General features: G+C 53.2%; 5 protein-coding genes across 5 annotated transcripts; 2 read left to right on the top strand and 3 right to left on the bottom strand.

The window, feature by feature from the left end:
• Positions 1-796: 796 nt before the first annotated feature.
• Positions 797-5,231, bottom strand: COCSUDRAFT_29324 (Metallo-dependent phosphatase; the record flags this gene model as incomplete). The annotated part of the gene is made up of 10 exons (XM_005647190.1): positions 797-1,309; positions 1,908-2,153; positions 2,450-2,562; positions 2,814-2,943; positions 3,258-3,510; positions 3,779-3,911; positions 4,043-4,122; positions 4,265-4,383; positions 4,664-4,807; positions 5,001-5,231. The coding sequence occupies 10 exons, from the start codon at positions 5,229-5,231 to the stop codon at positions 1,076-1,078; spliced, it is 1,683 nt and encodes a 560-aa protein (XP_005647247.1). The 3' UTR covers positions 797-1,075.
• Positions 5,232-7,107: 1,876 nt separating this feature from the next.
• On the bottom strand, positions 7,108-9,949 carry COCSUDRAFT_53631 (hypothetical protein). Its single transcript, XM_005647189.1, has 6 exons — positions 9,816-9,949; positions 8,951-9,364; positions 8,502-8,652; positions 8,219-8,252; positions 8,026-8,098; positions 7,108-7,830 (listed from the first exon to the last, which is right to left on the bottom strand). Exons 2-6 carry the CDS (start codon positions 9,351-9,353, stop codon positions 7,688-7,690), a joined length of 804 nt encoding a protein of 267 aa, XP_005647246.1. The 5' UTR covers positions 9,354-9,364; positions 9,816-9,949; the 3' UTR covers positions 7,108-7,687.
• Positions 9,950-11,136: 1,187 nt separating this feature from the next.
• On the top strand, positions 11,137-17,271 carry COCSUDRAFT_47656 (TAF4-domain-containing protein; the record flags this gene model as incomplete). Its single annotated transcript, XM_005647188.1, has 10 exons — positions 11,137-11,496; positions 12,572-12,736; positions 13,288-13,411; positions 13,713-13,868; positions 14,277-14,509; positions 14,842-14,967; positions 15,400-15,561; positions 15,830-15,925; positions 16,124-16,436; positions 16,673-17,271. 10 exons carry the CDS (start codon positions 11,137-11,139, stop codon positions 16,828-16,830), a joined length of 1,893 nt encoding a protein of 630 aa, XP_005647245.1. The 3' UTR covers positions 16,831-17,271.
• Positions 17,272-17,954: 683 nt separating this feature from the next.
• On the bottom strand, positions 17,955-20,116 carry COCSUDRAFT_66348 (hypothetical protein; the record flags this gene model as incomplete). Its single annotated transcript, XM_005647187.1, has 5 exons — positions 19,735-20,116; positions 19,229-19,453; positions 18,960-19,073; positions 18,493-18,690; positions 17,955-18,224 (listed from the first exon to the last, which is right to left on the bottom strand). The coding sequence occupies exons 1-5, from the start codon at positions 19,936-19,938 to the stop codon at positions 17,955-17,957; spliced, it is 1,011 nt and encodes a 336-aa protein (XP_005647244.1). The 5' UTR covers positions 19,939-20,116.
• Positions 20,117-20,365: 249 nt separating this feature from the next.
• COCSUDRAFT_66347 (protein kinase 2) lies at positions 20,366-24,958 on the top strand. The gene is made up of 8 exons (XM_005647186.1): positions 20,366-20,460; positions 21,178-21,270; positions 21,403-21,666; positions 22,035-22,257; positions 22,560-22,715; positions 22,875-23,009; positions 23,336-23,521; positions 23,975-24,958. Exons 3-8 carry the CDS (start codon positions 21,527-21,529, stop codon positions 24,128-24,130), a joined length of 996 nt encoding a protein of 331 aa, XP_005647243.1. The 5' UTR covers positions 20,366-20,460; positions 21,178-21,270; positions 21,403-21,526; the 3' UTR covers positions 24,131-24,958.
• The last annotated feature ends 27 nt before the right edge of the window (positions 24,959-24,985 follow it).

Here is a 24,985-nt window from a genome sequence, read left to right as displayed (position 1 = left end):
AGCTGTAGTACCTTCTTCGCTTTTAGCTCTGCCTCGATTTCTGACGAACGTGTAAAAAGCTTGTTGAACGTGTTTATATTCTCCTGATCCTCAAACGCTACATTCGGGCCACCATTTCCCTACAAAGACCCATTTCAAATCCTTCACTGATGCAGAACATGCCAGGTATGCTCGTCTTCAAAAGGACTTGATGGTCTAGCGGCAGACACATCATCACAATATCATATGCCCATCAGTATGGGAACGATGCTGCTGCTTGTTGAACAAAAATGCATCCTTACTTTCTGTATGCTTCCGCTCATATTTATGAAGGGGCGATCGCCCGCCTCGTAAGCTCAGGCTTGCCGCATCACAGTACACACATAAATTTGTATCTCTTCTGTTCTCTGCTAGTCGGCTGGTTATTGGGGAGCAGATGCTTTTCTTTCAACAAAAGATCAAGCTTCAAGCACAACTGCTTTTGCGATCGAGTTTCTTCCTGAACTGACTCCAACGCCCATGCAATACCATAGCGGGAGGCCTGAAGCAGAGGGGGATCTGAAACGGCCGCCGCTCAGCATCCCAAGCTTTGCTGCACATGCATTCGGCGTGAGGCCGTTCAATGAGTGGTAAATATTCCTGAATTCCCTGCGGGCCCCAGGCACGATATGCCCAATAAGAAATTGCAGTACATATTACAAAAAAATTCGAGCTACGCCCCCCATGGTGAATGCGGCCGCCAATTGCGCATGGAACGCATGCTGCATTTCTGATCAATGAAAGAATCATCTAGCTAGAATCGCCACGCCAGTATGATGCGGCAATAGACAACAGTTACAAGGTACTGGTGCCAAGGCAGCTCGTAATATTAATGATAAGAATATTGGACTGCCATAACTGTCAGTACACTAGTGACCGAAAGAAATGTCCGAAGCTACCGTGCGGCACAGCAGTACTACCAGCAACGTCTCAGCAAAACCGCACTTGCGCATTTTGTATTTGCAACAACTTTGCTAGCAAACAAGCACAATGAGGTGGCAACACCCACCTAGAAGTTGTATATGTGACGAATTTTCAAGGACAAAATGGTCACAATCTATTTTTGCCCTACAGGCAGCCTGACAGGAGTTGCCAGGGAGCTATTGCGGCCCTTGACAAGGCCGTCCCTGTGCTCTCTGTACAATGCAAACAGATCCCTGAAGTAGTGCTCATAGAAAAACTTTGCCGCATCAGAAGTCGCTGCGGAGTCGGCTAAGCGCTCTTGGAAGATGCTGTTGATGGGCTCAAAGATCTGCTCCAGGGCCTCGACAGTGTCATAGGCGATGGGGTTCTGCATGCCACACAGCAAGCCTGTCACAAATGCTGACACCATGCATGGAAGATTCTAGCTGGAGCCCAAGCTGAGTGCACCGGGAATTAGACATTGCAGTGGTGAATGCACATGGTTCTGCAGTTTCACACTCTTGGAAACGTGCACACCAACTTCTAGCCATAAATGTGCAGCGATCACTGGCAGGCAGGCTTCAGCATGCAGAGGAGCGTTGCACAGCAGTACACCCAATCACCTGGGTGGATCAAATAAAGCATCAAAAACACATAAAGTAGTGAGAGGCATTCTGCTGACAAACTGTCCCCTCAGCTTGCCAATCAATGCCACAACAATCTTTGATCTGCAAAGCACAAGAGCAACAAAAAAGAAGTGAAAAAGCGCCAACTTCACAAGGTTTGCGTTTCGCAGCATGCACAGCAGTTTATATTGCACAGCGGCTGCTCCTCCCCACCAAGAAGCAAGCTAATGTCTTCTTGGAGAGCTGCTCAATAAGGCTGTGCAGCAACGTGGCAGGCTGAACATGCAGAAACAGATACGCAGCTGCGCACGTTCAGTCAAGATACAAGGCAGCTGCACAGAAGAGCCAAGGGTGCCCCACCTTCACGAGGGTGGCGTTTCGCAGCGAGTGCAGCAGGTCGGGGTCGGAGAAGAGCAGCGCCTCGGCCGGGCGCAGCACGAGGTCCTCGGCGGGGCCGTTGATGCCGGAGAGCTCCAGCCACGTGGGCGTGTAGTTGGAGTGGAACAGCGCGATTGTGGCCAGCTGCGCCGCCTGATCTGGCCGCCAGCCGGATGGCTTAGTCAGCGTGTAGTCATCCACCACCTCGCTGTCCAGGCTGTTCACTGCCTGCACAACCCAGCACAGTTTCGGCTGTTAGTGCACATGAAAATATTATAAAATATTGCTAAGTAAGTTGATCAGGCCTGAGGTGTGTTTAATCAGACACAGGTCCATTTTGCAACAGCCATTCCTGCACTCGCCATTGTGAAGACAAAGGGAATCCCATGGCCACTGCAGGGATGCATGTGTCACCGTAAGCCATGCATCTGTGTGTTCTTTGATCTACGGTGCAGCCAGCTCGAGACTTCATTCATGCTCTTCACGGTGCTGCAGTGAATTAGAGTCAGGAGCATTTGTCCCACCTCCATGTGAAAGGTGGTCCTGTTTGCAGCGACGCGCAGGTAGCCGTGCTGGATGGCCACGCTCTCATAGTAGGGCGGCGTGTCCGGGCTGATGGTCCACGAGTAGGGGGCTCCTACAATAGGAAACATTACCATACTTCTTTATTGGAGGTTCTTGGCACAGAGCTCCAAAGGAGGCTGCAGAGAGAGATGAGTTGTCGATACTTTTGTGCAACAGTCACGCCTTGATCATTTGCTATACTGGAGGTGGGTGTCATATTGTGGCACAATGACACCCAACGACTGTCCCTCTTTGCCAGAGCTGCATCTACAGCCAGTGATTTGGGTCATTGATCAGACTCTGGTTATCAGAGTGAGGGCATGCCTGCATGGCCGATGAGCATGTGGACGGGTGCATTGGCGCTGCCGTCCGCCGCGTAGCCCATGCAGTTGCGCTGGAAGACCGGGCAGGTGCGCGAGTATGAGTGCACGTGACCAAACCAGGTCACGTCCACCTGGACAGCACACAGACACTTCCTTTCATGCATGAACCTCCACAAGCTTGCATGCAAGGGAGCTAAAGCCTTCAGCGAGCTTGTCAGCTTTCAGAAAGGCAATGTCCCTCACATGATCTGCCTCCCAAGCACAGGGAACCAATTCTGGTCGCATACAGCAAAGGATTGGGCACTTAGTAGGTTTTTTTGGGGAAAGGAAAACTTCCTTCCCTTGGAACATGAGAATTCAATGGAAAACCAATCTGGAATACTGGAGTAACTGTGATATGGGAATTTTTTGGAACAGGCATTTCTGGCTTGCCACAAGCGCACACCTGATACTGGAAGAAGAGGCGCTCCAGGGCAGCGCGGATGGCATCAGTGAATCCGACATCGCCGGAGTCGGAGTTGCCATAGACGCTATCAGTGTAGAAGGGGCGGTGGAAGCCGGCCACCAGCCAAGGGGTGACCGAGCGATCCACCCTCTGCAGGTCGCGCAGGATCCAGGCGTATTGCTCCGAGCCGGGCGCGAAATCGTGCTCCGTGGAAAACTGCAGGAAATGGATCGGCCCGTGGTCAAAGCTGTACCTGCGCATGCATGCATGACACTCTAAATCCTTAAATGTCTGCATGCAAGTTTCTTGCTGTCTCCGTCACTGTAAATCAGCTTGATGTTTGTCACCTGGTCGCTCCTCCTGCTTGGCAGGCAATTTGGATGCTCATCTCAGCATTGCCGGCACTTTTGGGAATCTCACAAACTAGTTGCACCCTGAAGTTACCTATGGATACTTTATAAGCTTTAGATACGTCGCTAGCACGTTATTGGGCTCAGGTGAGATGGAGAATGAGAGCGTACCACTCCTTGTCTTTGCCCTGCAGAGGCATGGGGAAGCGCTTGTCATAGACTACTCCGCACTCGCCGCCAGAGTCGTACGCAGGCGGGAAGTCAAAGCGCGTCCCCGTGCCCGGCCAGTCCCTCTCATGATTGCCTGCACGCCAACAAAACCTTTACTGCAATGCAAATTAGCAAACCTCAATCCTTATGCAGAGAATGGGTCCATAAGAGAAAAGTTTCATCTCAAGAGGTTCTTATGCCCACTGTGTGAATAGGAGAGCGCACCTGGCGTGAGCATGTATGGGGCCTTCTGAATCACCGGCCCCATCATGTCCATGAACACATTCCAGCCGTACACAAAGCCCCTGCAGCCACACTCTTGTCTCAGCCTTGATTGCATTCAAGTCTTCATTGTATTCCATTCCTAGCAGCAGGACACTCGTCAACACGTGCCAGGAAATTAAATGTGAAAGCAACAAATGGGCTGTGGCAACAATCTGGGCGCACTCTGCATAGCTGACATCGCCGTTGTGCACGATGAGTGTGCGGCCGTCGATGTCCTCCTGCATGCGCTTGGCAGTGATGAGCGCCGCGCAGTAGTCCACCCAGCCCATGTGCAGGGCGTTCTGCACCTGCACCCGCAGCATTGTATGCATGTCACGAAGTTGTACTGGCGGCTACTGCTTATGGCTGCAACCCATCACCTGCTGTCACATGCGGTATGCAAGCTGCCTCTGCTCATTCTGCCTCAGCGCAGCACACCTCACAAAAGAGTCATGGTGGAGCCACTGGACAACACTGCATATCCTTCAAATGGAGATGCATGCTCTGGAGTGATTAGTGTGGCACAGTGGGGGCCACCTCGCTGATGATCTGCACATTTGTGCCATACGGCTCCACTGCCACAGCATTGGGGTAGTTGCCAGGCCAAGTCATGGAGCCGTCCTCCTCACAGAAGCCCAGGTCAGCAATCGCCAGCAGCTTCACAGTAACGTCCGAGCCCGGCGGCGGCGCGGTCACAAACGACAGCTCCTCACTGAAGCCAAAGTCCTGTGAACAACAAAAATACAGAGTCAGCCCAAGTCATAGTGTTCTGCCCTACTGCTGCCCTGCAATTGAATCATAAAATTGAGGACGGCCCCGACCTCCCCACAGCTCACGCAATTGTGTTGGACATTAATTCATAGGAATGTTGACCAGGAGGTTTTGGCCAGATAAAGTGGGCAAGGAAGTGAGAGATCACCTCATTGCCATAGGCATAGAAGTAGCGTGTGTCAGGCGCCAGGCCGCTCATTTTTGCAGTGTGGAACAGCCCAGGATTGATGTAGCCAGTCGTGTTTGCCACGCCACCGCACAAGTCTTCCCGCCTGTATGTGTCTGTTGTGGCGCTGGAGCTGGATGACAACTCCCCCGACCGTGTGCCCCACCTCACCACTGGAGACCCCTTGTCCCGCGTCGTCCATTGCACCAGCATCTCACTGCAGAAGAGCAACACACAATCCTCCATACACATCAATATAAAGCACTGCTTTCATGAAGCTCCTCTGTGCTATTGGGTACATGGCATATTCTGTGCTACAAACTTACTCTCTAATTTTAATGGACTGCACATCATGCATTCGACGATATGCTGCTGTGAAGTGTCAGCATGCATGATGCCAAGAGAGATACTAGGGACAAGAGATCAGTCAAGACGGCAGCGCACCTCAGATTCCCTGTGAGAGCCAGGTGGCCCTGCAGCGGCTCGTTGGGATTGGCAGGCCTGATAATCTGGCTCTCAGCCACCACATCAAACAGCCCCAGCCAGTTTGTGAGGTTTGTCACCATTATGAACTTCATGTCCGCCCTGTGATTGAGCAGCCGGAACCTGCACATGCACATATATTGCCATCAGACCAACAGGCCTGCCAAAAACCCAGACCTCGACTGAGAAAACTACTGTTATTTATCCGTGCATTGTCAAAAGGGAAATTGGGAAATTAAGCAGCAAGGGAGGATGCTCTCACTTCAAGCTTCCTGATCCCTCCTTCAGGTGCATGGGTGACTCGCTGGCCCACTTGTGCTTGGCCGGCGCAGTTTGTGCATAGTCCACATCAGCAGGCACCACCAGGGCGACTGCATCATGTATCGATGGTGATCGAATGCCGCTCCATGACACCTGCAGATGCGCAGCATGAGTGTGGGATATGTGTGCCCCTCTTGCTTTCTTGTGTGCTTCCTAAGATCTGATTCTGTCCCTTCACAGACATGTAGGGAAAAGGCCTAACACATTTTAGATCCACTTGGTACATTGTAGCTACTGGCAAACATAATTCTGAGAACCCCCACCTCCACCCACTCGCCAGATCTGTTTAGAGCCGTGGTGTTGACTTGCAACAGCGGGACGTCCTCGCTTTGACGTGCAGGACGAGATGTAGCTGCTGCAAGCTGGCATAGCAGTGCTGCTATATACAGGAATTTCTTTCGCCTGAAACTATTTCTTGGCGCCATCGACATCCAGGCAGCTGACGACACGAGAACTGGTGTCTTGCACACTCTCAATATTTGTCACATCAGCTCTTGTCTTGGTGGAATCCGCGCTTTACTAGGTTTCTGATGGGAGCCAAAAGTGATAAGCTTGCGGCTGTAAAATACCCCCTCTCACCTAGAACAAATCAATATGTTTGTTAGGCGATTAAGTAGTTTTGATCTGCAGACCACGGTGCACAGATTGACCTTCAGCTTCTGGGACATCGGAATCACGTCGACTTGATGTGTACTCAACAATAGAACATACTGATCAACCTGAGACACCAATGATCCTAAGGTGGTTACAAATAGCTTGAGATTCTCTTGGTTGGACAATGCTATCTGCATTGATGCCTATGTATTCTTGTGCTGGGGACCTCATGACGTGGCCTTGCCACGCTGGCGCCACGCTGGCCATGACTCCTGGAGCATGCATGCTAACTAGATGTCACCTTCGACACATTTTTGTGCATGCAAAGTCGCACCATCTTCACGAATGGTAGTGGAGTGGGGTGAGCGGCTAGTGGCAGTCGCGCTGACTATCGGGGTGATCATCGCTGCCGGCAGCAACTTGAAATGCCAGTTGCAGTGGTCGCTATCAATAGACGAATCATGAAGATTTTTGATGGACTCTTTCAGGCAGCATGGCTCAGACATGCGCTCCCAAGTGCGTGCCAGTTCTTATCACTGCTTTGTGAAGTCTGTGTCCCCGCTTCAAGCATCATGCTTGAGTGAGTCGCCAACTGGCTTGCAAATTGTTCCTACATTCACAGCAATGACATGTATATTCCTAGGGCCCAAGAGTTGTAATATACAACATATACTGGTCCCTTTATCACAATAACAGACAACTGGAGGTTTACACACAGCTGGATTGCTTCAGCCCAAGTGATACTAAGGTACAAATCTACATCAAATTATTAGCAAGTGTAATCATTTGGTGGTGCCATCATGCACACTGCCTACTGTACTACTAGGGTTGATTAACACTGCGCCAAAATTCCATCTTGCGCAAGCAAATACACACTCAGCAGCATTCATTTAAGAGTTCGCAAGACAAGTCAATTTCCTTGAAAAATTCCAATGGGTTCTTGAAGGTTTTTGCCCGGCCCTAATGTCACATGGGTCACATGGGCCAGTGTTCACCTGTTCCTTCTGGTCTATTTATGCTCTTGCAAGCATTCTGGTGTCAGGCTGCATCCAGCAGTGCACAAACAATGCACACTGCTGCATAAGCCATTCTGCATTGCCGTCCTTGCAAATATGCAAAGCTTGCTGCATCGACAAGGTATCCTCTGGCCCTGACTACTCTACGCACTGACTACTCTGGAAGGCTTGCTTGAGCTCTGTATCTAGCCTGAAATGAGCCTACCCAATCTAGGGTGAATTTCTTGCCTCTGCTGTCTTCTGTCAGTTTCAAAATCAAACCATGAGCAGGCGGCGGCCGGCAGTGTTGGTGCCGGTACTGCTGCTGCTGGAGGAGCTCGAGCTGTCAGTGCAGGGGTTGTTGATCCACCCACCGTTGTCAGAGTTGGCGCATGATGAGTACTGAGTCGCCTTGACAGCTGCACACAGCACACCACATACTTAAATAGATGGATTTGGAGATCTTGTCAAAACTTCTCAACAGATTGCCATTCACTTGTCACCGGTGGGTACCCATGATTGCGAATGGCCCAGGCACTGTGTCAATTCGCAAGGCAAGGTAAGCTTTGCTAACAGCAGGCAATGCAGAGCATGACATGGGGCAATGCGCTCACCGAACTCAATCTGTGCAGTTGAGATGCCAACCATGGGCAGCAGTCCCAGCAGCTGCTGGCTGCAAGAGCAGCCCTGCACACAACGTCCTTCCCATCAGCATGTTTTGGATTGCTTGTCAAGGATACAAGTATCTTAATGTGTACAACCAGGGAAATTGCTGGTGTGAGATGCAGCATGGCAGGGGGCTCTCACATCCTCAATGAAGACCCTGACAGCCGCGCAGCACCTGCACAGCACAGACACACCAGGTCAGCCCAGATCCAACAAAGATTTCCTATTATTTGAAGTCTGGTCTGAATGCAAGACATACCCAAGGCGGTTTGATCGCCAACTGTCTGCACCATTTCTGCCAGGAGGAAAGGTGCGCCTGCCCACAAGCTGCCCACAAATGCAAACTACATGAAAATGGCGGAGCAGGCGATTTTCACTGAGTGCATCAGCATAGCTGGCTGGGGGGCTTTCGGCAGGCTCTTACTGTGAGCTGGGGACGGGTGCTGACGCGACTGCAGCCTTGATGGACTCGTCATCGGTGGAGGGGTTTGAGTCGAGGATGCTGCGGTAAGAGCTGATGAGCGACGCGCACGGCGCGTTGTTGCCGGTCAGGGACATCGCCTCGGCCACGCAGTCTGCGCACAACACAGACAATCAGCACTTGTTGTTTACTGCTAGCTGATGCTCTGTTAAAAGCTGTAAGGGACCAGCTATGCAAAGAGCTGCACAGAATGCATTTCAATTGTTGTAATTTCCTGCATGCATGGATAGCACGTGAAGCTGCGGCCACCTGTGCTACTCTGACCTTGATCTTCTCCTACAACTTGTTGGGTGAAGTCTTCATTGATTCGTTTGAAAGGCACGCATGCATGCATGCGAGGACATCGATTCAAGTAATATGCTTGGTGGTGAAAAGGGGAGGGGACAGCGCACTTGCTGGGGGGCCGGTTCTGGCGGCAAGTCCGGCAACACCGCTGACAGATGGAGCAGGGGCCTCGGCAGGCGATGCGGCGGGGGATGCCTCTGAAGCAACAGGAGCCTCAGTTGCTGGTGCTTCTGCTGCTGGTGCTTCGGCGGCTGGTGCTTCGGCGGCTGGAGCCTCGGCTGTGGGAGCTGCGGCAGGGGCTTCTGTGGGGGCTGCTGCTGGCACCTCGGTAGCTGGTGCTGCAGCTGGTGCCTCGGTGGGAGCGGCTACTGGAGCTGCCACAGGGGCATCTACTGGGGAGGCAACGGCCTCAGCGGGCGCAAGGTCGGGAGCCTGGGCGCGTGCTGAGCCGAGGAGGGCCGCCAGGATGAGGCAGAGAATGACCAGAACGGAAGGAGACTGGTTCGCCATTGTGTATGACCCTGCAGGAAAACGTCCTTTGCTTGTTGCGGGAGCTGCTGAGCTCGACACAAATATTTACAGTATGATAGAGACAGCTTGCACGTAAGGATGGTGTGATCCGATGTCCCAAATTTCCGAAGACGCGCCGCAGAGCGTCATAGACCAAACTCGTCGCTAAAAAGCGATCAATGGAGGAAAACGCCACGAAATGCGATATTGCCAAGCTGACAACAACAATACTCAAGCAAAGCTGGTAATGTTTCGGGGACCTGAATGATGAACGTCCCTCTATTTGCCAACAAACGTGCACACCGAGTCCTACTACAGACTTGCCGAGAAGCTGCAGGGCGTGCTGCGTCTCACGCATCTGAATCTCAAATTAATACTCAAATACTTAGCAAGACCGATGATAACATCACAGTTCATCGATCGGGAACCAAAGCAGGGCAGAAGGAGCATGGGATCACTCACCTGGTACTGCAGCAGTCGATGATTTAGGCAGGCGTATGGGAAGCTCCTTGACCTTGAAAAGATTGGGAAGATAACAAGTGGTGTTCGTGCACGATCAATTTCACGCAGATCGTCGCGGAGCACAAATTATAGGTGTCGGAGAAACTTCTGACCGCGGGTCAACGGGGCTTCAAGGAGGTCCGGATCCGTCCCGTAATCGCTGCCCGATTTGGCGCACAGGGCAGTCATCTAGATCTACCAGCCATGCAAATTCTGCTCCTGTCAAGGATGCATCATTCACTGTAGCATCATTCCAAGATGCGTAGAAGCCTGAATCTTTCGAAATTGATTTAGGAAGAAATAAATACAGCAGAAGGTGCAACGAATGACATTCTCTTCGAGCTTCTCCCAGTTGAGATGGGTAAAAACCAGGGAGGAGTCAGTTCCTGATGTGTGACCCCTAGCAGCATCTTTCGGAGGGATCAACTCTCCCTTTCAGTATCTGATATGGCGCAGGATCAAAGATCCTTGTTAGCTATGCTACACGAGGATGATGATGGGGTGAGGCTCTGGAAATGTTTGAATGTCCTGCATCTGTACGTGCAAGGCAAGACAGATGGGCAGATGTGAGCTAAATATTGACATCAGTTTCAATATCCAGCACTCATCAATCCGTTTCTTGGCAGTTATGCCTCAGTATGATTCCCAATGCCGCAACGAAGCAGTTCTTAGAGCTAAACGATTCTGTGCTTCAGGATACTGTCACTCTTGACGACGACAACAAATACAGAGCATTATTTCAGCAGCCTTTCCAGCAACAGCCTGGCACTTCGCAGCCAGGACCAGCTGCTAATGGCAAGTTCATCTTCCTCTTCTTTAAAGCACCTTGTCTGTATCATCACCCGTCTACACCAGTTATTCACGGCACCATCCGGACACCGTGATGTGCTCAAATCGATCTCTTGAGAAGTACCGTGTGGGATCAGGTGTTCCAGTGGCGTCACAGCAGCAGCATGCAGCGGTGCGGCCTGCGTACATGCAGCAGCAGCAGCAGCCACCACCACAGCAGCAACAACAGCATCATGCAATGGCTCGACCTGCACGCATGCAGCAGCCGCAGCCGCAGCAGGGGATGATGCCACAGGCGAGGGGCGCTCTGCAAGGCATGCCACCCCGCCCTGCTCAGGTGGGCGGACCCCCCGGTCCAGTGGGGGCCTCCCAGCCCATGCGTCCCCCGCAGCAACACACGGGACCCCCATCATACTCTGCTCCTGGCGGTGTGAGCCTTCCCCAGCCGACAGGGCTTGCTGCCCACCAGCAGAGGCCGCCTGGGTACCCGCAGATGCCCCAGCCAGCAGCTCAGTACTCACAACCGCAGCAACAGCAGCAGCAGCAGCAGCAGCAGCAGCAGCAGCAGCAGCGGCCGCAGATGCCCCAGCCAGCAGCTCAGTACTCACAGCAGCAGCAGCAGCAGCAGATGCAGCAGCGGCCGCATATGCCACAGCAGCAGCCGGGCGCGCAGTATTCACAGCAGCGGCAGCCGGTGCAGCCGGTGGCGAGTGCGGCGCAGCAGCAGGCAGCATTCTCAGCAACCATGGCGCTGCAGGCGGGGAAGGGAGGAGTGCCTGCAAACTTCAACCCTGAGCAGATTCGCCAGCTCCAGCAATTATACCAGCAGCAGCAGCTGCAGCGGCAAGCGCAGGTATTCTCCAGCCGACCTTCCCCTTACCTGTACTGCCTTGTGACATATATTTCCCCATTTTCACTAGGCAAGCTTTGCTGCTGCCACTTTGTGTCACATTTGCTGCCCGGCCCATTTTCCTTTGCCACCACTGCTGCTTCCTCTCTGCGGCCTCTTTGACGATTCCCCCTGTGCTGGCTTTCCTTGCAATCACAGCCACTGCCTCTGTGCGGCCCTTCCTCTACCTGTGTGCCTTGCCCATATTGCTCTGCAATCATTGCCACTGCACATGGCCTGCTTTCCCCCTGCTCCTGGCCATCTTGCTCTGTGACTATTGCAGCTCCCACTGTAATGCCTTTGTGACACATGCTGCCCCAAATTTCCCTGCAATGATTGCACGATTGGCCCCGGCTGGCGGGGGGCGGTATAAATACTGAGCACCGTGCCCATGGTTGATTGGGTCTTGCTTGGATCTGGCGAGTCCATGAAGGGGTGGGATTTTGGCAGCCTTTACTGCCGCTTGTCTGCAGACGCACCTTGCTTCTGGCAGGAAAAGCGTGTAATAATAATAATAATTGCACGTGCCTCTGAATGGCCTTTGTGACATTTGATGCCCGGCCCTTTTTGCTTCCCAACCATTGCCGCTGCCATGACGCTGCTATCTAGCTTTGTGACAGATGCCTTGTGCCCCATGTTGCTCTACTACCACTGCCAGTGCATTTGTGTGGCCTTTTCTGACACCTGCTTCAGCCCCATTTTGCCCTGATCACTGCCAATGCCTCTGTGCGACCCTAGTGCCTCATGCATTTCGCCCAATGTTGCTTCAATTTCCAGGTGTCCTGCCTCGTCTTAACCCCCCCTGTTGCTCCCTTTTTGGGGCCTTTGTGGAACATGTTTTCTGCGCCTTTTATTGTGCGAGTTACCTTCTGCCCTCGTCTGGCCCTTTCTGATGCAGCCCATTCAATGCTGCTCTGCTGCCATTGCCCATGCGTCAAGGCAGCCTGCCAGAGGCATTGCCAAGTATCTGAAATTGAGTTGTGTTCAGGCTGCCAGAACTCCCTCTCCTGCACCGAGAGCGCCCTCCCCTGCACCACAGGGGGCAGTGCAGCAGCCGCAGCAGCAACAGCCGCAACAGCAGCAGCAGCCGGGTCAGCCGCCGCCGCCAAAACAGCAGACTATGACCGACCTGATCGCGTATCTGCAGAAGCAACTTCCCGCCCATGAAGTGGCAGCTCTGACGGCCCACATGCAGGCCTACAAGGTGCAAACTCCTTTGTCTGGCCTCAAAGGCACCGCAAGGAAGCAGATCCTGAAGGTTACTGTTGGAATGCATCTTCAGGGGGGCAAAATTGAGGAACATAGCATTGTGAGCAAGCTTCCAGTCTCTTGCTTGCCCTGCGCAGACCTGCAAGACACAGGAGGAGAAGACTCAGTGGAACATGAAGCTGAGAACAATCGTGGGCCAGAAGCTGCTAGCAGACTTCCAGCAGCACAGCCAGCAGGCACGCATCCATCTACCCACCTCTGCCGCACATCTGCTGTCCCTGAAATTGCTCTGACTCTGCGCAATATCGTACTCTGCCTCGGCCCCAACTGCCGCCTGCACAATTTCCTCCCGATCGCCGTGTTCTCCAGTTTTACTGAGAATCCGCACAGATCGGTCGCTCTGCGTGGCTCGATGGAAAAGGGAGATCAACCAGCCCACATGCAAAGTGTGAGCAACTATGACCAGATGCTGGCATAGTATGATGTGAAAATGTGCTAATGAGCAGTGTCAAGAGTGATTCTGATAAATTAGTCGTGCTGCCGCAGGTGGCCAGGTCTCAGGCAGCGTCCACTGCGCAGCAGCCGAACCGTAACGGGCAGCAGCTGCAGGCAGGGCAGCTGCCCAGAGCGCCGTCACCTGCCCCACCCATCAGACCAGCTTCCACCCCTGGTGCGGCGTATAGTTTGCATTTTTAGGCGCAGTTCCTTCCAAGAGAGGCAGGATGCGTGTGCTGACCAGCTGCAGATATGGAGTGTCACATGTCCTGACACCTGTTGGACTCACCGGAGACGAGCAGGACCCAATCAACTAAGTGGGCACACCGCTCAATATTGCCAGTTGGCCCCAGCACATGTTGGTTTGGTTGCCTGCTAGGACAAGGCTGGAGGTTATGCTTCGGCATTGGAAGGAGCGTATGAGCAGGGCTGCATAAAAGGCTGATTGACTGAATGCCTGTGTGTGTGTGTGACAGGGGCAGTGTCACAGGCGCAGTCAGCGGCAAATCTGGCGTTCCTGCGAGCGCAGCAGCTTGTCAGGCAGCAGCCGCAACAGCAGCAGCAGCAGCCTCGACCGGCTGTATCCCAGCAGCAGTTTCCGTACCCATACACAACAGTGCAGCAGAACCCAGGTACATCACATTCCACCCTCCATGCTTGAACTAACATCTGCTTTGATATCTACAGTGTCAGGTACCTCATGGATTTTACTGATACCGCACACCTACCACCAGCCAGTCATGAATTGCAGCCGAGCTTGACTTGGACAGAATTTAATCACCAGATACGGTTCATCAGTCTAATTGACAAGGATACAAAGCGGTCAGCAGTCCTTTTGACGGGTCAAAATTGGACAGAGCCTCAGGCTGTGTCAGATCCTCACAAATGTGCCGCAAGATGGCATCATAAACAGGAGACAATTTCAAGGCCAATTGGCAGGCAGGACAGACTTGTGCCCAAGTGGGTCACATTTGTGCACATTTTCCAGAATGGATGAAGCTAGCTGTCTTCTTCCTTCATGTGTCCTGTTTTTTGTACAGGGCGGGATCCGCGCGCGCAGGTGGGGTCAGCGCCAATGCTTCAGCAGCATCTGCAGCAGCAGATGCCGGCGCAGAATGGGGTGGCATTGCAGCACGTGGCTGCGCTGGCGGCGGCGGCCGCTGCTCAGCAGCGGGCAGCCGCCGCGGGCAAGCGGCCGGCCGAGCCGGGTGCCACCGACCCGGCCGCCAAGCGCGTGAAGAAGGAGGATGACCTTGGGAATGATGTTCTTGCGGTACGCGTGCCCTTTCAAGGAATTTTCTTGATGGTGACGTGGTTGGAGGGATCCTAGCCATGCTGTGTCTGCATTCCGTTCAGCGGGTTCACACTGGGTATGTTTAACAACCTACACAGTGGTACTTCGCTGACCGGGAAGCACATCCAGCATGTTCAAGTATTGGCCGTGAGGCAGATGTCATTCAGACTTTTACTGAGAATAGTTGTCAAAAAGCGGCTGAATAATTGAGAAGAAATAAAAAGACCTGGTGGGAGCCACCTGAGGTTCGTGGTTTTATGGGCTGTCTTTCTTTCACTTAAGCAGACAATATTTGTGCATGGGGTTTGCAGGACAGCGGAGTGAATCTGGAGGAGGAGGAGAGCCGGATGGTGGCGGGCCGTGAGCGCAACGTAGCCTCCACCATGCCGCTGCCCCAGGAGACCCTCTGCATCAACCGCGACCCCTTTACCCAAAAGGTGAACCTCACCACCAGCTCGCTGCAGCCTCCTATCAACATAGTGTCAATTTTGCAGTTGATTGTTGCAGTTGCAGTGAACACAAGTGACTCTTGTCATCGCCAAATTGTGCACATGCCCGTCCAAGAAGGATTGCGTGCATGTTGACCCCTCAAGTTATAGGACGAGGGGGCAAAAGGTGTAATTTTGATGACTAAATGGCTGCATCATTTTGCTGCATGAGCCGCACAGCAGTGATGCATGCCGGTACGCGAAGACACGTATCGTTTATGTGCACCTTCCCTCACCAAGCAATTTGCTTGTTATCATGAAGTACTGGCCGACACCAACTTCTGGGAAAGCAGTGCTATCTACTTTTACTTTTTTGGGCATGCTGTACGCAGCTTCAGATGAGATCTGGGTGATTCTTCATGTCATCATCCCTTGCTGCAGGCGAGGGAGATAGCGCGGGAGCACGGGTTGGCGGGCGTATCCGCAGAGGTCTGCAAAATCATCAGCCTGGGCCTGGAGGCGCACCTGGGCGACCTGCTCCGGCGCGCATTCGTTCTGGCCCGGCAGCGCGCTGACATCGGCCGCCGCCTGCCTGGCATGGAGGTTTGAACTCAAAAACGGTTTTATTTTGGTGGACCAGCATTTTGCCTTGCCAGTGCCACAAATTGCCATGAGTGACTGGCTTCAGATTACATTATACCGTAAACTGCATCGGCAACACACCCACTGTAGCACTGGTTGTACTTTGTGATTGAAACTGCTGAAGTGGGGGACGTTCTTCCGAGATTGGGTGTTTTGCTTGTTGAGAGGGCTGATGTGGAACTTGAGCAATTGCTGGAGAGGGTGTACGTGACGAGCTGCTGCTGTGCAGATCGTGGGCAACGTGCGGAGGCAGGTGCAGCAGATCGCGAAGAAGGAGCAGGAGGCTGCGGAGGCTAAGGAGGCCGCTGAGCATGAGAAGCTCAAGGTGTGGCTTCACCTGTGCTCTGTCACCCTTCACACCGGGGTGCCACATGGCTGTATGCAGGATGCATGTTGTAGGTCCACAGTTGACGAAGCACCAACACAGCACCTGTGAGATGCATAAAGAGGAAGCGTTGGCGGACTAAATTTAGCCGTGATTTCAGCCCACTTACCAAGCAGTGACACTTTGAAGTGTGCACAGGCGGAAGCCAAGAAGAAGGCAGCGGATGACAAGACGCGCGAGCGGATGGAGAAGCTGAACAAGGCGCAGGACGAGAAGGTGCAGGCCTCGGCGGCCAACGCGGCCGCGCAGCTGGCTTTCGGCTCCAACGCGCGCTGGAACCGCTGGGGCGCCAAAAAGGACCCGGCGGCTAAGCCCGACGCCGCCGCGCCGTCGGCCGCCGCGGCCGGGAGCACTGCCGGGCCAGCTGAGGCGTCGGCCTTGGCGTCGGCTGCCGCCGCTCCCGCGGCCTCCGCTGCGGCTCCTGGGGCCGCCAAAGCAGATGGTAGCGCAGGTGAGAGGTTGCTCTGCAGCAGGGCTTATTCACAGAATAAAGATCAGGATATTGCGAAGCTGGCTTTGGTAATGGCAATGGCTCGAGCAGGGTTGAGAGCCTGTTTTTTTATGTGGGTGTTCTTTGGGGCATGATCTGTCCTCATCGAGCGTGATGCTGCTGCCTGATTGTGGAGCAACCACTGTCAGCGCTTGGCATTCAGCATTGCCGATGAACGGTACTTTTGGGGTGGGCAGGTGCGGCGCAGCTGGGCATGCGTGCAGCGGCGCTTATGCCCTCGGCACAAGGGGAGCGCAGGGCGTTGGCGCTGAAGGATGTGATTGCAGTGCTGGAGAGGGACCCCATGTACGCCAAGAGCACATTCCTCTACAAGCTCTACGAGCGCTTGGGCTGACAGTCAAGTCACCTGTGGGCAACCTTCTGGAAGCGGGTCTAAAGCTTTCTAGAGCTTGAAGCGAGCGCCCTGGGCCGACAGTCACCTCTAAGCAAAGTTTGTAGGCTCATTTAATGAAAGTGGGTTTGAAAGGGTGTTGTCGGCAATCTGGATTGCCAGAAACATGAGACGTTTGAGCGGCAGTCATCTGTGAGCAATGTGAGCCCAATTTTGGAAGCTATTTGAAAAGGTCCTGTGAGCAACTTGGGTTGCCAGCCAAATGAGATAATGCTCTGCAGTACTGAAAAGCGCAGAGAGGAAGATGGACAGATGCACAGCAGGTGATTGGTTGGCCTGCTGTTTTCCTAACGTAGAAAGGGAGATAAATATGCAAAGATGCCTTGCATGTACGAGGATGTGCGATGCTGCAATCCATAGCGCCATGTAAATTGGAGGAGGAGCAACCACGTTATCAGCTCGAGCATCTTACACGGCCATGCATGGCTGCCTCATAATACACAGGCAATTGATGCACAGCCAGAGGCATCCCATTGCATCATTCTCGATTGGAGCAAGCCAACAATTTTATCACGATCATTGCATCCAGCAAACACTCTCACAATCGATATCAGATCCATGGTATGTTCCAAAATTCTTGCCAGTCAGAAGAATAATCGCTATAGAGCTAACGCATAAAGGCGAAGTATCTACATTGGTTCCGGGGTAATGTTCTCTTGATCTATAGCTATGCTTCTACATCTAGCGCCCTGCAAGGAATATGAGTCTCTGCTGAGCTGGAGCGACACTGAGGAAGCCCCAGGATCGTGTGAAATGAAAGCAAACCATCAGCAACCCTCCACACAAACTGGTTTAATACTACTCTTGCATGCCTGAACCAGGCAGCAACGCTAATTCCAGCCTGCCATGCAGACACAGTTGTAACCGTGAACCTGTACAGGCACCTCTTCTACAGCAAATTTGCGCCAGCGGCACACATCACAAAAACCGGCTTCTAAACCTCCCACCCTCCTCTAATACACACACACCACCAGACAAGCCCTACAAATTTCTACACATCTGATGCAGACAATGCACACACGATCTCACACACTCTTCTGGCAGCCCCACACGATGCAGCAGAGCACTCAGGCGGTGAGCCATTGCGCAGCCATCTGGGCGCTGTAAGGCTCACCCTGGCAAACGCTGACTAGGCTGTAGTGGACGCATGTGCAGTCCTCCACGGCGCTGCGCATCGTTTTGAGCACATAGCAGCCATCGTTATCGCTTGCCCAGCTGCTCTGGATGACAACGCCCCAGTACTGCACGCCCTTCTCTGTATTCGCACTGCCCGGCTTCCCGGTCTTGCTGCCGCTGCTGCGCGGGCTGTGAGGCAGGATGTTGTTCGCGACGGGCGCCTGCAATGCAATCAATGCTTCAGAATTGGGAGTCCATTCATCTTGAGATCCTTGCAGCACTGCTACATACCGAAACATTCTAATGCTTCTATAAGAAACAGTCATGCTTTCATATTGAAGCGGGTCCAGTTTAAGCGCTGACAACCATGTGAACATTAGTCAATGTGGTGCGCAAACTCGCGTCCAGAGGAGTTGTCCAATCCCATTTGTCTGTGGATAGTACAGCAGTACCTTCCATGACCAAGAGGCACAAAAAATGGGTCCTCACCTGAGCACTGGTCTCATCATCGCAGCAGTCGCCGATGCTGCCGGAGAGGGCCGGGATGGAGAGGCCGCTCTGCATCATGCGCGCACATGACTCCATGCGTTCGGCATGCCTCTGCTGCCAGATGTGCGCGGGCTCCTCTCCGACGGCAATGCCTGTCAGCACATCTGTCGCGCTGTACTTTGCGCTCTCCCTGGCAGCCTGCAATTGAAAGAGACACAAGGCCGTAAGCACAACAAAATGCGCATTCTTGGAGGCACCTCATGGACCAGAACAAACGGACACCAGAACCAAGCACTGGCTGATGTTAAAAAGGACTTGCGCCAACAGCCATCAGCACACGTGCAACACAGGTGCAGGCACAAGGCAACACAGCACAGTACTTCAAGCTCCTCAAGGAGCGCGTGATCAAGAGCGCAACCAATGCAAGTGGCCGGTTTCAAAATTGAGTGAGGTTTTGAATAATGTACCTGCAGGGCGCGGCTGCTGTGTGAGGAGGTCATGTTGATTGGGTGTATGAGCACAATGACCTCCGGTGAGGCCTCTGCCAAGTGCTCTGCAATGCCGTGCCACAGCTGAGGGGCCTGCATGCGCACATAGTGAAGTGATGTCAATATCAGCAAATATTTAAGATCATCAACTAAACACCATGTGGCATGCAGAGCAGGTGCGTTCATATTCAATGCCTGGCACAGGGTCAGAAAGGCAGAAATTGCTGCATGGCTGGCTGTAGACGCACCTGAACGACCGCTGACGGGACTGAGTGGTGCAGAAAGCTGTCAGACTGGAGTGACATCATCAGCTGCAGGAAGGGGGCCTGGTCGAGGTGCTTTGCGGCCTCTGCAATGCATTTGCTCAGCCAATCCGGCATGCTGGGACGCACTTGCTGCTCTGGGATGTCATAGCTGGCAAGCGCGCCTGTCATCGTCAGGGAGGATTGGCACACCAGGGGATCCCTCCTCGCCTGCACCAGCAGAGGTCACAGAAAAGGTCAGCATTGCTAAACAGCCATATTGCCACTGAGGATCCTGACTTTTTTGCATTCCGGGTGTAAGTGTACATTCAACGTGGCTCTTCCTGTGACTGATGCAGCAGAGCCATGCGAAGAAACTGCTACATCAAGGCCTCTCCGTAGCAAAATGTGCACCAACTGATAGAGGAAACTTCACCACCAGGGGCAAAGAAAATGCCCTGCATCATAGATTGTTGCACTCGTACTGAAAATCTGAAGTTTTGATCTCCTACCTTTGTATTGGCACTGCCACGCAGGGATCGCCCAAAGGAGGCCTGCTCGTGCACAGAGACGACAGGCATCGATCTGCCTGGGCGAGAGCATCTTCCAGGGGTGCCTCGGGGCGAGAGCTGGTTCGTTCCATCACTCTTGGAAACTCTTCCGGTAGCTGACCAAGCACCGCTCCGACCGACACCAGTTCCAACGAAGTCTCCCATGGTACAGGCAGTCGCGCACGACAAAGGTATCCTAGTTCATACAAAAATTATGTACCGGCTTAGAGAGTTCAAAACCAATCTTTTGGTCTAACCACCAGCGCAGCTTCAAGCGTAATCCGAGGCAGGTTCGAGGACGAGTTCCAGCACCCAGCGCCACACTAGACAGATTCCATTTCAATCACAGTGAGGCTTGTGGGTGGGACTCCGTTCTCAAGAGCCCCGTGGCTGGCTGGAGGAGGTCGCCTGTCACCACCGTGCAGGAATGTGGGGAGCACGCGCTCCGATACAATTACATCACCTTCTTCCGAGAATGGCGTCAGCGACCAAAACAGGCCAAGTACTGACCAGGAACGCCGTTTGGGGAGTTGATTATGCTGGGAAAGGGCAGATTCACCCAGAGCTTCCAGGCTGTGCAATCTGAGGAGGGAGCAGGGGCAATCAAGAGGAGCTGTCAAATATTGTGTATTGGCGTCACCAGGAGCTTTGCAGGGGGCGGGCAGCCATCGGTACGGTGTGCTGACGGTGAGTCTGAAAAGCCTCGAGTCCCCTGGGTCCTGCTCGTCTGTGTGCGGGCATCCCTTGGAGCCAGGGATCGCAGTGGGCTTTGTTTCTACGGTGTTGTTTTCATTTAAATTCGCTTGCGTTGCGCGAGCGGGGCTGGGACCCTTTCAAGACGCCCCAGTCATCCCAGAGACCTTCAGGGAGTGGTCAACCCGCGAGGGAGCAGCAAATATGTCTTATGGGAGGGCGATCCATTGGTTGATTCGCTGGTCTTTGGTATCCTTGTATGGTCCTGCATCGTTGTCGGTGGCAGTTGAGGCTGTTGAAGCTTTAAGCGACACCTTCCTGTGAGACTTGGAAACTTTTTTTCATGGGAGGGCGTGCATGTTGCTTTTGCGAATGCTTTTACACCGCAGTAATCGACGAAATCGCGAAGAGTGAAGTAGAAGGATCAGGCACCCCCAGATACCGTCGAAAGGCATGTGTACTAGCTCACATGTGACGGTTGCTCCCAGTCCTTTCAGGAACATTGGTGGCCCTTTTCATTGAACAATCATGTAAGGACCGTTATTAAAGTATTTCCATGCGAAATTCGCGATCCAACAGGGATTTTGGAACCCGTCTCTGAAGGAGCCAGCTTTTGATGCTGACCCAGTTTCCCCTGACAAATCATCAATTTGCCAGAACTGCGCCAAGCTGCTATGATCAGCTGAATACTTCTTCATGTGCATCACCCAGGTGTTCTACCCCAGCAGCAGCGAGCGACAGGCAGCTCAATTGAGGAGAAGCGTCGCTGACAGTGCAGGACCTTGGGTTACCTTGCACCTCCAGGTGTGCCTTTTTTTAATTGCAAGCCTGACAGGGAGAGAAGTAACATGCTGTGCAGAGCTGTACGCCCCTCGATCGAGAAAAAGCCTGGGGCAGGTCAAGATCAGCTGAGAGAACACAAGGTGGTGTATGCAGGCAGGCAGTAGAGCGGCAGACCAGCAGCACATGGTCACTTAGAGCCCTTGGAAAGAACACCACAGAGGCCACTCCAGATCCAAAACTGGCACCTACAACCACCGCCCCTCCCCAGATCGTCAAAATGGACATCAACAATGCTAAGTTTGAAATGATCAAGGACATCGGCAGCGGCAACTTTGGCGTGGCCAAGCTGATGAAGGACCGGCTGACTGGGGAGCTGGTGGCTGTCAAGTTCATTGAGCGTGGCGACAAAATAGACAAGTGAGCCCCTGCCACCCTTCTGCCCTGGCAAATGCGCCTTGCACAGGAACACCATGCCCACAGCTGAAAGCAGCCTTATAATGCTGGCGCAGTTGTGCATGCATACACTGACTTCTGTATCTATGAACGTGCCTCGGGTTATGCTCGTTGCGCTCTTTTAAAAATATAGACAAGGATGGTTCATGTTGGCCTGCTGATGCTTTCAGGGCTGACTTTGGCCATGTGGGTTGTCTGACAGAGCAGAGGATGGGGATTCAGAAAGGACTTCTGTGGTGCACTTGTACATAAGCGGCAGCACAAGGGACCACGATTGTCAAGGGCGTGCCATTCTAAGTGACCGTCCTATGACTACATAATGTGCTGCACAGGAATGTGGAGAGGGAGCTGATCAACCACCGCTCGCTGCTGCACCCCAACATCATCCGCTTCAAGGAGGTGTTTGTGACGAGCACACACTTGGGCATCGTGATGGAGTATGCAGCGGGCGGCGAGCTGTTTGACCGCATCGTCAAGGCCGGCCGTTTCTCAGAGGACGAGGCCCGCTACTTCTTCCAGCAGCTCATATCCGGCGTCGAGTACTGCCACAGCCAGGTATGGCAGTCTCCCAAGTCAAGCCTTGGCCTGCTCTGCATGCTCTGTCCCCCCCGAAGCCCAAGTAAGCGGTGCCAATCTCGAGACCTCTTCATGTGGCAGCACTGGCAGAGATTTTCCCCTGAAGCCATCAGTGCTACTTGACGTGAGGGTATCGCAGATGGTCTTTGGGAATTCATCACTGTTTGGTACTGTAAAGTCCCACCCACAGTGTGAGTGACTCAGTAGGGCCCACCATTGCATCAATGCAAGCAGCACCGAGATGTCAAATGTCAATTGGGTGCCATTGTTCTGGTGGGCAGGGGGTGTGCCATCGCGATCTAAAGCTAGAGAACACACTGCTGGACGGCAGGCCTGCGCCGCGCCTGAAGATCTGCGATTTCGGCTACTCAAAGTCGGCTGTATTCGACTCGCAACCCAAATCCACCGTCGGCACTCCGGCATACATTGCACCAGAGGTGCGCCCTCCTGTTTGCTGCCTTGCTATTTTATTGTACTTCATGCTTTTTAATTCTTCTGCTGTGCTGTGCCTGTGCCTGTGTCAATCTGCTGCATCAGTCAACATGCGGGTTCTCTGGCGTGTGCGTTGGAGAGAGAAAGTTATTGTTGCCCCGCAGGTGCTCTCCCGGAAACACTACGACGGAGAGATAGCAGATGTATGGAGCTGTGGGGTCACGCTGTATGTGATGCTGGTCGGTGCATACCCCTTTGAAGACCCCAGCGACCCCAGGAATTTCCGGAAGACCATCCAGGTGCCCCTCACACCCTCATCTGCTGTCACCTGACAGATAATTACCCATCGGCATCCCTTCTGTATTTGCATGCACCCCTTGTCTGAGTTTAGCACATCACCTCTTGCACCACTGTCTGCATAGCAAATTCACCTCAGATTTGGCACCACATATTGTTCCAGCAAGATGGTCTCAATGAAGTTAGCATTGAGATGGGGACCATAGTAAAGGACTTCCCTAGTAGATGTGTCTGCAGACACCCTGCGTGTATGCCCTGGGGCCTGTTCTCCTCCTCCTGATGAGAGGAATAGGGCCCGGGGGCTGACGGCCTTTTCGTGTGTTTGCAGCGGATCATGGGGGTGAAGTACAGCTTCCCGGCAAACCTGGCGCTGTCGCGGGAGTGTGTGGACCTCATCTCCAAAGTGTTCCAGGCCAACCCCAGCAACCGCATCTCCATTTCCGGCATCCGCTCCCACCCCTGGTTCCTCAAAAACCTGCCCGAGGAACTCATCGACGGTGGCCGCGCTGCCCAAGTGCGCGCCCTGCCGTGCTACCACTGTATTTTCCCATTCAGTGGTGCCTAACCTGCTGTGTGTCCCTTTTGCCATGTTACTCCCGCATTGAAGGAGGTATGAGTGCAGCTTACATCTGTGGGCTCGAGGCACTTCAGCGTTTGGCACAAACACGTCATGGCATCGTTTCTGGACTGCACTAGGACAGGCGGCCTTAAAACTACAAGCACTTACGTACCTGCGCTATATGCTGTGAGGACTCCAGGGAATGTATATGGTGCACATGCCACACTACGAACGTTTGCAGCGCAGCGGGCCGGTGCACAGCATGCGTGCATGGTACTTCAGCCAGGAACGTGCATCTGGCAGAATGAGGAGCTTGCCGACCTCAGGTGCTTCAGCATGAAGGATGGCAGTGCTGGTGTTCACACGGTAAGCACTGCTGACTGCGATTCAACATGTGCCATGTTGCAGGCCCTTATGCAGCCGAGCAAGCAGTCAGTGGAGGAGGTGAAGAGGGTGGTCTCAGATGCAAGGCACAAGATGCAGGTGGCACCTCAGCCCGGCATCAACGGCACATTCAATGAGGAAGACTTCATGGATGGCGATCTTGTCGATGACATGCACTGACCTGCCTTCACACGGCTGCATGCGCGCTGAACTCAGAATAGACGTTGCTGTCCAGTACCCGTTTGAATGCCTCACGGTGTTGACTGGTTGCCTCCACCAACTGTGGTGCAAATGCCAGACTTGGGGGGATGATGGGCCTCGCTCTGGTCAGTTTCTGGTTTGCCGCGTTGGCACCCTGATGCATATCTCCTCCCTGACTCAAGCTGACAATACATTGCAAGCCAGGCATTCTCATGTTGAGTGTCCTTCATTGACGTTCGATTCGGCAGCATGGAGCTTGGAGCATGTGCAGGTAATGAGCAGCTTGCAAGTTGTAGCTGGGGCCAGACAATATATTGCAGTGTGTTTACTCCTGCACGGTTGGCAGTGTCTACAAACTGGACCCGTGACAGTAGCATTCAGTATCTATTACCGCTCAAAGACGGGATGGGCCTGTGTACTTTTCTTTGCTTTTGAGAAGATCAGAGTACGGGCTGCCAGTTGTGAAACATACTGCCAGACTCAGGCTCTCAAAGTGAGACATTGCTGAATACGTTCATAACAAGGGCACTCGATATTTGTAGCTACTCGATATTTGTAGCTCCGTTGAGATTAGAGCTCCCAATAGGATCAACTTCTTGTCAGAACGCATGTAGTTTGCACCATATGATGCATCCACTTGGAAGTGTAGCAGCATGCATGGGTGCAGATGGCCATGCGCTAAATTTCTGATTCCTGGTGCTAGCAGAGCGCTCACAGCCAGCATATGGGATCTGTTTGCAGTCAATCTTTTTCCGTCCATTGAGCTTGGTGTATCTGCGCTGTAAATCAGCCGGCCTCCATTGACTTTGAAGCAACCTTCAAAATGCAGATTGC

Source organism: Coccomyxa subellipsoidea (assembly GCF_000258705.1).
Source record: "Coccomyxa subellipsoidea C-169, whole genome shotgun sequence".
In the NCBI taxonomy this organism is placed as follows: Eukaryota; Viridiplantae; Chlorophyta; class Trebouxiophyceae; family Coccomyxaceae; genus Coccomyxa; species Coccomyxa subellipsoidea.
The sequence above is the reverse complement of the archived record's forward strand: the minus strand, read 5'-3'. Positions and strand labels throughout refer to the sequence as shown.

What these genes read in the sequence shown, in the direction of transcription:
- COCSUDRAFT_53631 (XM_005647189.1), bottom strand. Translation starts at nt 9,353, where the DNA reads ATGGCGAACCAGTCTCCTTCCGTTCTGGTCATTCTCTGCCTCATCCTG. An exon ending in CAGAACCGGCCCCCCAGCAA is followed by an intron (nt 8,653 to 8,950) that starts GTGCGCTGTCCC and finishes TGTTGTGCGCAG; the next exon opens with ACTGCGTGGCCGAGGCGATG. An exon ending in GCACCCGTCCCCAGCTCACA is followed by an intron (nt 8,253 to 8,501) that starts GTAAGAGCCTGC and finishes TGTGCTGTGCAG; the next exon opens with GTGCTGCGCGGCTGTCAGGG.
- COCSUDRAFT_66347 (XM_005647186.1), top strand. Translation starts at nt 21,527, where the DNA reads ATGGACATCAACAATGCTAAGTTTGAAATGATCAAGGACATCGGCAGC. An exon ending in ATTTCCGGAAGACCATCCAG is followed by an intron (nt 23,010 to 23,335) that starts GTGCCCCTCACA and finishes GTGTGTTTGCAG; the next exon opens with CGGATCATGGGGGTGAAGTA. An exon ending in ACGGTGGCCGCGCTGCCCAA is followed by an intron (nt 23,522 to 23,974) that starts GTGCGCGCCCTG and finishes GCCATGTTGCAG; the next exon opens with GCCCTTATGCAGCCGAGCAA.